Source organism: Drosophila bipectinata, chromosome 2R, assembly GCF_030179905.1.
Source record: "Drosophila bipectinata strain 14024-0381.07 chromosome 2R, DbipHiC1v2, whole genome shotgun sequence".
In the NCBI taxonomy this organism is placed as follows: Eukaryota; Metazoa; Arthropoda; class Insecta; order Diptera; family Drosophilidae; genus Drosophila; species Drosophila bipectinata.
This window is the reverse complement of record NC_091737.1, coordinates 12,976,438-12,988,967: the sequence shown is the minus strand read 5'-3', so window position 1 is coordinate 12,988,967 and position 12,530 is coordinate 12,976,438. Positions and strand designations below refer to the sequence as shown.

General features: G+C 42.3%; 3 protein-coding genes across 3 annotated transcripts; 2 read left to right on the top strand and 1 right to left on the bottom strand.

Annotated features, from left to right (window-relative positions):
- Nucleotides 1-3,120: 3,120 nt before the first annotated feature.
- Nucleotides 3,121-9,605, top strand: pippin. The gene is made up of 5 exons (XM_017250338.3): nt 3,121-3,385; nt 6,005-6,167; nt 6,768-6,900; nt 6,958-7,166; nt 8,244-9,605. The coding sequence occupies exons 1-5, from the start codon at nt 3,372-3,374 to the stop codon at nt 9,324-9,326; spliced, it is 1,602 nt and encodes a 533-aa protein (XP_017105827.2). The 5' UTR covers nt 3,121-3,371; the 3' UTR covers nt 9,327-9,605.
- Nucleotides 9,606-9,685: 80 nt separating this feature from the next.
- Nxt1 (NTF2-related export protein 1) lies at nt 9,686-10,424 on the top strand. The gene is made up of 3 exons (XM_017250747.3): nt 9,686-9,826; nt 9,895-9,981; nt 10,044-10,424. The coding sequence occupies exons 1-3, from the start codon at nt 9,818-9,820 to the stop codon at nt 10,353-10,355; spliced, it is 408 nt and encodes a 135-aa protein (XP_017106236.1). The 5' UTR covers nt 9,686-9,817; the 3' UTR covers nt 10,356-10,424.
- LOC108131715 (gastrulation defective protein 1 homolog) lies at nt 10,383-12,525 on the bottom strand. The gene has a single exon (XM_017250744.3). It carries the CDS (start codon nt 12,411-12,413, stop codon nt 10,458-10,460), a length of 1,956 nt encoding a protein of 651 aa, XP_017106233.2. The 5' UTR covers nt 12,414-12,525; the 3' UTR covers nt 10,383-10,457.
- Nucleotides 12,526-12,530: the final 5 nt, after the last annotated feature.

Genomic DNA, 12,530 nt, shown 5'->3' with positions numbered 1-12,530 from the left:
AACGGAAATCAGAGTGGGCGGAAATAGACGAAGCGGCCAACGCACTATGGGGAATTTGCCCGATTTCATGGTATTTAGTCATTTTATCAAAGTTTAAATATTTGGGTTTTTTTTATGTAAACATATTAAAAACATATGGCTCCATATGACTCCATACCAAAATTGTTAATTAACACTGCACTGTTAAGGCTATTAACTGTCAAAGTCAGCTGTTGCAGCTCAAAAGCACGTGGTTGAGAATAGGCAGTTTTTTGTTAGCAACTTTGAAAGTGCGATACTTAAAAGTTAAACAATATATTAATTTAATTTGTGATGGAAAACAATCATACTGGTTCGTATTTTATGTTGTGTGTATTAATATTTTGATATGTGCCTGTCTTACTAATATTTAGCCAATTTTAAAACTGGTCTAAGAGGTAATTTTTTTGGAAAAAAAAATCAACTTTGCATAGACTTACAAAAAAAACATATCGTTGCAACAGTGTAAGTTTAATATATGTCGTAGAGCCATTAATTATAAATAAAAGGCAATTTGTCTCAATGTGCAAAAATGCGCACAATCTGCGTAATTTCGTTTTTTGTCAGGTGTCTTCGAGTTTTCGAACGCGGAGCTTTTTGAAGTATGGCGTAAGGACACGCAGAACCAAAACCAAGAAAGATCAATTCTTGATTTTATTTCGAGTAAAATAAGTAGAAACGTTGATGTTGAAAAACACAAAAACTATTTAAAAAAGAAAAGCAGTTTATTTTGCCTAAATTTAAGTGGTAAATGGAAGATATGCAAGAGAAACAAACAATATTTTCAGAAGAAGTATGCAAATTGGCTGCAAAGTGCAATAAAATTTTGTTTCTCTGAATCCAATGAAATCGAGAAACGTCAAATTGGACGCCCGAAATTGGATTATTCGGTTAAAGGAGAAGAAGCACAGAGGAAAGAAGCTGCAGCTTCTTCACGCACGGAAGCATAGCCGTGTTAATAATTTCATGGACGTTTTCAACAGAGCCTTAGATACTTCTGATCCTGTCATTTCTTCAAAAAATCTTATGAAGCGAATTCGGAAGCATAAAAGTATGGAACTTCCTTCAGAAGTTTTAAGCCTTTTATTGTGCAATTTTGAAGGCCAGGATCAAATTGAGGAAATTGAAGATAAAATTGACGACTTTTATTTTATGTATGACGAAGAAGTTGAGACTGAAAATATTTTATAAACCTTTTATTTTATTATTATCAACTTTTGTATATAAAACAATTTCCAGCAGAGTCCATATCAATAATAAAAAACCGTTTTGAAAAATTTTATTTGTTTAAAAAGTTTTTGATTAATTTATCCAAATGGGAGGGCGGAACCACGCCCATTTTACCAAAAACTATTTCCAACAATCTTCATAAGACTAATAAAAAAAACCGTTTCAAAAAATCGTATTTAGTTTAAAAGTTAATATATAACATTTCGTCAGGGAAGGGGCGGAGCCACGCCCATTTTTCTACAAACATTCCTATCGGTGTCTATAGTAATAATAAAAAAACCGTTTCGAAAAATCTTACTTAGTTTAAAAGTTATTAATTAATACCATGAAATCGGCCAAATTCCCCATAGTGCAACGGGGCGAATGAATCTCGAGCACCGTAAGCCGCTTATGAAAGCTCACAACTCTCGGAAAAGTTTTAAACCATTTCCATGAAATGTAACGTTTTCATAGTTTTATGCGTATGGCCCACAGCAGAGTCGCCTCTATAAATATACATACCTTTCGTTTGTTTTTTGGTTCTCCTTATCTTTTCCGCGAACTTTCATTTTGTTGCATTTCCTCTACAGAATCGCACCCCGATGGGACTGTTTACGCTGTTGTTGTTGTGCTAGGTTATGAATGAAAAGCTTTTCCAATTCAGCTTTGGTCGGGGCCTCGGGCCATTCCCACGATTGCCGTCAGTTCTTTTCCTTAATGGTCTCGGTGTTTCTCTTATGAATGAGAAAAATGCTGAAGAAATACGATAGAAAGGTAAATTCACAGGAAAACGAAGCTTACATAACATGCATTCGAGTATTGTATTTATTGTTAAAATTTTAAAAGTGGGCCATTAAAAAAAAATTTGACAAAAAATCTAAAAAAACATTATGTTTTACGATTTTTATGCAAAACTGTGCAGAATCGATCCACGATTTAAGGTACTCCGCCCAAGAAACAGAGAAGTTTCGCAAAGATATGGGCTTCTCTGTGGGTCATATGGGGCCTCCATGCATTTTTCTACATTTTGAAGGGGATCCTCCAGAAAATTCGACAAAAAATCTAAAAAAAATTATGTTTCAAGATTTTGATGCAGATCTGTGGAGAATCGATCCACTATTCGTTTAAGGTACTCCGCTTAAGAATCGGATAATTTTCGGCAAATATATGGGCTTCCTTGTGGGTCATATGGGGCCTCAATGCATTTTTCGACATTTTGAAGGGGATCCTTTAGAAAATTTGACAAAAAATCTAACAAAAATTATGTTTCAAGATTTTGATGCAGGTCTGTGGAGAATCGATCCACGATTCGTTTAAGGTACTCCGCTTAAGCATCGGATAATTTTTGGCAACGATATGGGCTTCTCTGTGGGTCATGTGGGGCCTCCTGCATTTTTCTACATTTTGTGGTAAAGACATCGCTGGGGACCATATAGTGCATTCTATATGGCGTTTCAAACGATTTCAAGTTCACCAAAGGGAGTCCTTTAGGCTTTATTTTCATCCTGATCAAGATTCTTGCCTATGCATATATGGCTCCCCATGAATATCTCATATTTTTTTAATTTCAGGTTTCTGTCTTGGCTAGTTAAAAAAGTAAGCTTTTTGAAAAGTTTTTCTGGGCATAAAGAGAATATATAATAGTAAGAGAATATATGCAGAAAACCCGTTTGAGGCTTGATCAGCTGTTGGATCAGCTGCCGTAGAATTTAGCGGTCAAGCAGGAATGTTTTTGCAATCAAGTTTTCCTCAGAGACTTATATGAGAGAGTATTATCCCTCTAAAATGGCGAGAGAGCGGCGAATTATTGCTTATGTGTGCGTGTTGCGATCGCTGCTCGTATGTATATAAAAAGACGCTTTTAAACCACTTGCCAGACAGAAAATGGTTTTGTCGTTGCTCCGCTGACTTGGCAGTCGCACTTCCCTTCCAGAGCTTCTCCAGAGAACTTGGAAATATCAATCGCGTGTTTCGCTTGTCTTTCGAGTGTTTTGATTAACAAATGCATCTGAATCAAAGTCATTAAATCGGGACTTGTCTAGTGCGAGTTATATAAAATTAACTAAAAAAAAATAAGCGGAAGAGTTCCACAAATTAATTCCGAAACTAGTTGAACTAATTTGCCTACATTATTGATAGCTAAAATGAGTGTCGAAAGGTAATCAAACGAATCCAAACAAAGCGGAAAGCAAAAAAAAAAAATAAATAAACACCAAAGGTGTTCACTGTGCTAAAACATTGTGTCCACTCATCAGCATTTTTTGTGATTTTTTTTTCATATTGTCTGGTTAGCTAAAAATATCCCCTTCGACTTTAAACCCCAGCCGACCGACCACAAACAAGTTTCTTTGCCTGCATTTTGTGTTGCCAGGGTCCAGATGGAGGGTTGGCGGGCCTCTGAAGTACTTCCAGACTTAGATTAGGCCACAGGGCCAGTTTTTGGCAACCTCGATAAGGCACCCTCGAAAAATTCATTGCCAGACTTGTGACGAGGTACCCCCTAGGAAAAAATGATTATTGCTTGTATTGCGATATGTTTCTGCACCTGTTTTTTGATGAATGAAGTGGTCCCGAGGGAAAGATTTCCGTTCAAATACCTCACTAATGACAATAAATTATTGGCTTCGATGTTAGAGTATAGTATATGTTGGTTCCCAGACCGATTAGATATTGGGGTATTTACCAGACAGAAAACACGTGTTGGTTGAAAGCAAGAGTTAACCTTTGTTTTGGTATTTGTTTTATTTTTAATTAATTGATTATTTGCACTTCATGATGAGTGTAATATTTCTAGGCCTATTATCGCCTCAATCAATTACATGACTGGAGCTCATGAATGTTTAATTGGTTTTTTCAAGACTTTTCTATATAATAAAGTCACTTTATGTACTTCCCTTTAAAGCTATTTTTCATGTTGATTGATTGGTGATTACTCATTCCCGAATATTGCCAAAAATTATGAAATTTCTTTGGCAGAATGGCTTCTTCCAAATTACTAATTGGTTTGTTTACCCTTAATAACTGCCATGGCCCTTTCGTTTCGAATAACCCTTTAACCGGCTAACCGAGATTCCCTCGGCTGGTGGTTTTTTTTCGTTATCTTATCGCTCGGCATCTTGCAGGCTCGGCCATTAAAATCGATTCGGTTATTACGCATACGCCGGGTGGGCCTTATGCCGGAATGACTATGGTGAAATTAATCCTTGATTGGGGTCCCCTTAAGTCATCAGTTGGCTTCAGACTGTAGAGTCTAGAGCTCCGATTGCCTTAATTAAGCGAAATCATTTGTTTGACGACTATTCGATTGGCAGCCGCACGCTCGCAGATGATTGTTTCATTCGCTAGGGTTGTGTTGTGTGCGCCTTAAATTATCTAATTTGGGGTGTCAATAGATGGTAAGCATTTCAGTTTATAGAATTCGCTGAGTCGTGCAGGCGACTTTGTCAATTCACACATCAGCATCTTGTGTATGGTGTTTACAGAGGGACAGATCAAACGGACTTGGACTTCAGTCACGCCGATTTATTGTGATTGGAAAGTTTGCTTTTTAAAAAGTACGCATCTTGTTAACAGTAATTCTTGGGATTGTCTTATCAAATTTTGTCAAATTGTTGTTGCAAAGCAAATACCTGTTTTGTGTCTGGGCCTGAAGTTTCGTTTGTGGTACATTGAACCTCGGCCTTTATCACTTGTACTTCCTTAATCAATCGCAGACGATTTCCCTCCTTGATAATGCAATATTGTTTATGAATATTGTTCGGTTAAAACAATGGGAAATATTTGGTTTAGTTTTGTGGCCAAAAATTGTAGTCTTACTTAAATTTTGGCAATGCTTAGCACGCTTTGTCATGATATGGTATGACCAATGCTAGAAGTCTGTCCAAGGTTTGCATTTTGTAGATCAATGGCAATGGGAAGTGACAAAAACTTTAGGCCTACAAACGCGAATCCATTCTATTGTCTTGTGTAGCTTAATTTTGGCAAAGTTATTAAGTCAAAAATAACGCCTAAAATTTGCAAAGAAAGTATTATCCGGTTCATTAAACGTGACTCCCCGCTGACCTTGTCTGACGTTGGAAACAATACATTAACATTATTAAAGCAGTTGAAATATAAACAAAACAAAAGCTTTGGCAAAACAGGCAGACAGAGAGAGAGAGAGAGAAACGCTGGCGAAATACACACCCAATCGAGGAGTAGTTATTGTTTTTGCCCAAGTTTTTTATTATCTCATCGCCAAAACAAACTAAAACATACAGCTGGTTTCTAAAAGTGACGTATCGAACCAGCAAGCGTTTTCTTATCACTAAAATAAGCGATTTTCTCTCTCTTTTGCGCTAAAGCTTTGCTTTCCGGCGATTTTGAAAAGCGAGAGCATGACTCAACAAAAAATGGCCTGTTTTTTTTTTTTGAAAATGCAATAAAAAACATCAAAGTGCAACTCGATCGTTTCGAGTGGCGTGTGAAAGCTGCTCTAATTACGAGAGCCCTGCATTACCTCGGCCCTAAGTGGCCATGAAATTGCCAATAATTGCAAATTGATTCGCCCATTAAGCCACAAAAGTGTTGGGAGTACCTTGACAATAGCGGAATTTTTAGTTTCAACGCTAGAGAGCTCACAACTTCAAAGGGCATTGATTCGGTGAGGTTATCTAATCAGTCTGATGGAAATCGATTTGTTATTATTTTATTACACTCTGTTAGCATTAACCATTACTACGTTTTTTTGGCTAAAATAAAGTGATTTAATGATATAATTTTCTGATTTCTAATACAGTAGGGATGAGGAATACATCAAGTTTGTGCCCCACAAAATGTCCTACCATGTGGTGCCCGGTGCGGAGTTCCAATGCAAAGTGAGCAGCTACTCTTGCCGGAAACTGTCCACCATCGATGAACAGGATCATGATGTGGCCAATCGCAAGGGAATGATAAACCAGGTGAGTTCACAGACCAATAAAGGAAGTACCTATGGTACATATATCTCAGGTTAACACCTTTCAAACCGGAGGTTTAATCTTGTCAGTTTCTTGTCGAACAACGAAACATCTTTTAGGACTTGGGTGCGACATGCGTGACAGATACTAAATATTATTCCGTGAAGGACAAAATGATAAGATACGCAATTGAACTTTCTTCACGGAATGATTAGAAAACGCTTCGTTTGGGCGCTACATGTGGCGGCCATGTGACGCAGGCTCTGGCTCTCGAATTGATTCGAATGGAAACTCTGTGAATAGCACGAAATGTCACTCAATTTCAGGGTGTCTATAGCGGTTCAATTAAAATAAACACACGAGTCTCTATGTGGTAATCAATGGCCAGCGGTCATCGCAGATCGTTTATCACGATCAGGGCAAATCAAAATATAGCTGTTCATGATGCAATTGCAACATCAATTGACGGCAATTGCTGGTCAAGTGGCAACATTGATGCACCGATCGTTATATTTGATTATATATTAAGATGCACATAGGATAGATATACCATGTAGCGAATACGAATATTTATGAATACATTTTCATTTAATTTTCACTTAGATCTTGGCAACATGTGCGGTTCTATTACTCTCCGCTGGATGTGGCATGCCCATTGGCTTCTCGGCAGTGTTGATTCCCCAGTTGACAAACAGCACGGAAATTCCCATTGATGTGGAAACAGGATCATGGATCGGTAGGTTCAAACACCAAACTATATCCACACTAAGCTAAACTCATACTTATATTACAGCTAGTGTCCATAGTTTGGCCACTCCTTTTGGATCCCTGCTATCCGGGCCTTTAGCCGACTATTTGGGACGCCGTAAAACGCTGTTGGTCTCAGTGGTTCCCCTCTTTCTTGGTTGGAGCACTTTGGCCATGGCCAAGAACATCAAGATCGTGATCTTTGCCCGATTCCTGTGTGGCTTTGCCACTGGCATTCTGGGTGGACCCGGCCAGGTGAGTGACCCACTGCGAATTCCAATGCCAGTTAGTTTGGGGTTCGTTCACACACAACACCCGGAACCGTACGTGACACAAGTCAAAACTGCTCGAGTGACCCATTAACCGTAATCGGGAAAGCCTTGAACTACGGTATGGGACCAGGGAAGAGCTGTGACAGCCAGTGGACAGGTCGTCAATTGGCCACTTGACGCATGTCTATTGTCCCGGCTTCTCTGGTCGCTTCCATTGTGTGTCTACAAATACTACATAAGTAATGCGTCTCCAGCCGGCGCTGTTCATTCTTTTCACTTATGTATCTTATGGATATGTCCGTGACTTATCTTGCGGCCAAAGTGATAGCGATAGCCGGACAAATCGTCGGCGTCATCACTTCCCCGGGACTTTAAATGGCCAGCGCATCATTTGCATTAGCCAGCCCACACACGCTCGACGTAGTAGTTCCGGATTCTTGACCTTAGTCTATAATAATGCGGTAATTTTCGGGATGGGTGCACTGGATGGGTGACTGAATGGGTGACCGTTCACCGGGTGGTGGGCGTCGACTTGTTGCGCGTGTTTCCCGGACAGTTTCGTTTTCATTAATGGTTTGCTGACTGCGTAGCCCAGTGGCATGATGATTTACGATTTTATGATTACCATCCAAGAGTTCCCACAGATTAAGATGTTGATGCTTTTGTGACCCCCAAATTTATCAAATTGTTTGCTTTTGGCGAAAGTTCTTCTGGTCCAGGGGTTCAGGGTTAGGAAACATCGGAAAGTGATATCCCCCGGCATTATTGATGTTATTAGTATGATTAGAAGTGGCTCGTTCTATTGTTGAGAAAGCCAGGAAATTTTGGGGACACCAGGCTATTTATCATCCACGTATTCGAGATTTCGAGATTATAATTAAGAGGTTTGTGTAGTTGTGGCCCCCAAATTAATGAAATTGTTTTGTTGGGGAAAGTTCTTGAGGTGAGACTCAGGGTCTATTTGATTTAGGAACTGAATAATTATGTTTAGATCAGGTTTAAATTAGTTTAACTCTTCTAAAGACATTATAGCTAACTTAAATTCTCGTTTCTCCTTCAGGTCTACATCGCTGAGACAGCGGAACCCAATTTGAGGAGTTTGCTGATAGGAGCTCCTTACGTGGCATATTCCACAGGCATTATGCTAATCTATTCCCTTGGCTCCATGATGTACTGGCGCAATGTGGCGTGGTGTGCCAACATCCTACCTCTGGCTGCCGTTGTGTCCATCTACCTCATTCCGGAAACTCCTGCGTGGCTGCTGCGCAATGGCTACGAGAGTAGAGCCCTCAAGGCCTTGACCTTCCTGCGGGGCAGCGAGATCTCTGCCCAGAAGGAGGCCAACGACATGAAACAGCGGCTGGCCAAGGAGCGGGCCACTACGCGGACTAACGAGAACATCTTCCGCCTCTGCTGCCAACGGGTTGCTATGAAGCCCCTTGTCATTGTGATAGTCTTCTCGCTGCTGCAGATGTTCTCCGGCACCTTCATTGTGATCTTCTATGCCATCGATATAATCTCGGAATTCGGAGCGGACTTTGACAACAAAAAAGCAGCGATTTGGACAGCAGCAGTCAGAGTAGTCTGCTGTATGATATTCTGCGCTATCCTCATCTTTGTCCGTCGACGCAGGATCATGATGATCTCGGGCATCGGTTCTGGGGTCTTTTGTCTGGCCTTGAGTGCCTTTATGTACGCCCGAGTGGGTCAGCCCAAAATGGACTACGATGTTCTTGTGGCCGGTGTGTGCCTTTTGGGTTACATTGTCTTCAACACCGCTCTAATGGTAATGCCGGGCATCATGATCGGAGAGCTGTTCCCGGCCAGGATTCGAGGCAGAACCGCCGGAGGTGTGTTTGCTTCCATGAACGTGGCCCTGTTCATCTTCGCAAAGAAATTCCCCGCCTTGCAGGCTTGCCTCAAAATGCGTGGAGTGTTCTTGGTCTTTGGGGTATCGAGCATCCTGCTGACCATTTTTATGTGCCTGTTCCAGCCGGAGACCAAGGGTCGCAGTCTGGAGCACATCGAGGATTACTTCAACGGCGACAACTGGCTGTGGTTCCGACGGGACCGAGGCTACAAGACGGTGAAACTGCATCCTCTCCAGCCCATCAAAGCCAATGGAACGACTGCAGATGCCTAATCCAATGGTGGATGCTTAGCTTTTAGACCGGGCTGTTACGTTTCCAGATATATCCATAGATTTTGTAGTTTCTAGGTAGTCTTAGACGTACTCATAGATCTAGCCGCAGTGCCTCGTAGTTTCTAAACTCGATCGATTTTCCAGTGCCCTCCAGGTTGGCCACTTCGACAGGGAATCTTCAAGTGCTAAGTTAAATCTTTCAAATTGTGATCACTATGCTTTAAAATTTATCTACTTGTAACTTGAAATATAATTAGAAATAAAAATCTGTTAAATATATTGCTTACTGGTTGTTTTATTTCTAGGTTTTATTAAAAAAAAGGTTTAATGTCTTCTCTCTTCCTTTAAAAAGTATTCAAATATTTTACATTTTTGAAAAATTTAGTATTACCACTTAATTTAGAAAAATGGTATATTTTTATATTTGGTATATTTTCGATAAACGATAGGTGTTGGTCATACGGTCATACTAATTACAACTAAAGACGAAAATGAACGCGGTAAGCATGAAGTTTTATGAATTTATAAGTTTACTGTCATTGTAAGCATGATTTATGATCTCAAACAGGAACTCAAGGGCAAAATCGAGAGCTGCGCCCGTACAGCGGAGGATTTCACCCGCCTGTACTATGCCTCCGTGGACAATCGCCGGCACGTAAGTCTGAGACTCTCGAGGACTTTCAACCGAATACGAAATAACCAGAAGTTTCTTTGTAGCAAATGGGGCGTCTGTACATCGACAATGCAATCTTCAGCTGGAACGGAAATGGGGCCACAGGACGTGAAATGATTGAGCGCTATTTCTTGGAGCTGCCAGCCTCTAGCCACCAGATGAGTACCCTAGACGCACAGCCTATACTGGACTCTGCTGTGGCTAATCAACTGACCTACCTCGTAATGGCCAGCGGCACTGTCAAGTTCGTGGACCAGACTATTCGCAACTTTCAGCAGTCCTTCATCGTCACCGCTGAGAACGACAAGTGGAAGATTGCATCCGATTGCTATCGCTTACAGGAGGCAGTAGTCTGAGTTTCCGCCCAAAGAACACTCCATACGTTGTTATAATAAAGTTAAGCTAGGCTCGATTATCAAACCGAATTTATTTACATAGCTAAGCAGTTCAAAGTTTATTTATTTACTCCCCTCGGACTTGGGCTTCTTGGAGGCCGGCTCATCTGAGGCAACCTCCTCGGAGAAGATAGCTTTCGGTTGGGTTTGCTTGTAGGCAGGAGCTATCCAGTATGGATTTTCGGCTGCGTCCTTGGCAAACTTTAGAATGGCCTCCCTGGGATCCTGGTCGTCATCAACACGCTTACTCAAGCCCAGATTCCGGATGACATATGAAGAGAGAGTGCCACCCGAGCTGGCGACTCGTCCACCCTGACCACTGGTGATGGGTAAATCTGGTCGTTTCGATTTGACGGGATCCATGCGAGCCTTCTCCATCTTCTTGCGCGAGGAGCGCGTCTTCTCATCCCGGAAGAGATGCAGGGAATGCGGAGTAATGATCTGAGACACCTGCACCATTTCCATCTGCTGCCGCTTGCGATGCGTCTTCACAATGCACAACTTGGCGCCACGGATGCTGCGCTGCTCGTCGTAGTAGCACTTAATGATTCCGTTTCCGCTGCTGACGAAGAGCTGGTTGAGTTTCGGATGCCAGAGGGTCTTTATGATGTGTGAGTTGGAAACGGGGATGCGCTGAACCTCCTCGAAGCTCTTGGTGCTGTAGAAATAAAGATTTGCCTCGGTCTGACCTTTGGGCAGCGATTCGCCAGTGACCAGCATCCTATCATCCGGACTGAAGCAGCAGTCTGTGGTGTCGTAGCGAGAGAACAGATTCGTCCAGGTGTACAGTGGTTGCTTGAACTGGCGCAGGTCCCACAGCTTCATGGTCTCGTCGTTGCTTCTGGTTGCCAGTTGCTGGCCCATGTACGAGAACACTATGGATGTGATCTCCGAGCCCTTCTGATGGGCTCCACGAACGCAATGGGTGGTGCTAACGAACATCTTCCGCGTGTCCCACGTCTGTATGGAACCATCCACACAACCAGCTGCTATCAGTGTGGCGTCCCTGTTGTAGTTGCAAGAGGAGGCGTTTGTTCTCAGACCGCCCTGGGCTCTAGTCTTAATGACTTGCAACTGCTCCTTGGCCTTTAATCCTTCCCAGATGCGAAGAGTACCATCCAGGGCTGCCGTGAGGAATTGCTCCCGATTAAAGGGATGCCAGCAGCCGGAGGTTAGCTGCGCCACATGACCCTTTGTGCGCGACATGTCCGATATATACTGATCACCCTTGCAGCACTCCAGTTTCTCAAATCCATCGCGATCCAGAATCTTCGCTTGAGCATTTCCTGAGATGACCAGAATCATGTCACCAGTAACTGAGTATTGGAGGGAACGAATCGGATGATTCTCGCAGGGCTGCAGTTGTCTGAAGCTCCGCATACCAGAGTCCATGCCGGCAAAGTCCCAGAAACACATGTCGTAGTCAATGGAGCCGGAGACCAAACGGGCGCCCGACGGATCTCCGGCGAGTGCCAACACAGCTCTCGATCCGTGCTGCATCTTTACCTCGTGGGTGTAGGGTATCCGCTTGGCGAGAGTTTTTTCGTCATCGGAATCCTCGTCAGAGGAGTCATCCTCATCGGAAGAGTCGTTCTCCTTTTTGGTGGTTTCTGTTGTGGGTTTTTCTTTCTCATCGGCTGCTGCAGGTGGTAAGGGTCCGATAACATCCTCATCATCCTCCTTTTCCTCTGTTTTTGTGTCAGATTCTTCCTTCTTTTCAAGTCCTGGCCGTGTGACTCGCGCCTTGGCGATTTGCTCGCTGATGTCAAATGTTTTTGCGGCCTTCCGGCCAAATCCACTGATGCCCATTACTTCTTTTAAGTGCTGGCTCTCAAGATCTTCAGCTACGTCCTCAATCTGGCGAATCATCTGCTGCTTGTCCATTTTCTTGAATCCTCCGCTGCTGCCACTTTCTTCAGAGGATTGCTTCGCCTCCCCTTCCGCATTTTCTTTTGGTAATGCCGGCGCCTTGTTGACATTCAGTTGGATCTTCCCGAAGGAGATCTTACCACGCTGCATGGCTAGGAAAACTACTCTTAGTAACTTTATTCAATATAAACAAAAATATAACTTATTTTCCAATGCGGCTGTGGAAGTAAACAAAGATTTATCGAACCGGGAACTAGTTCGCCGGAA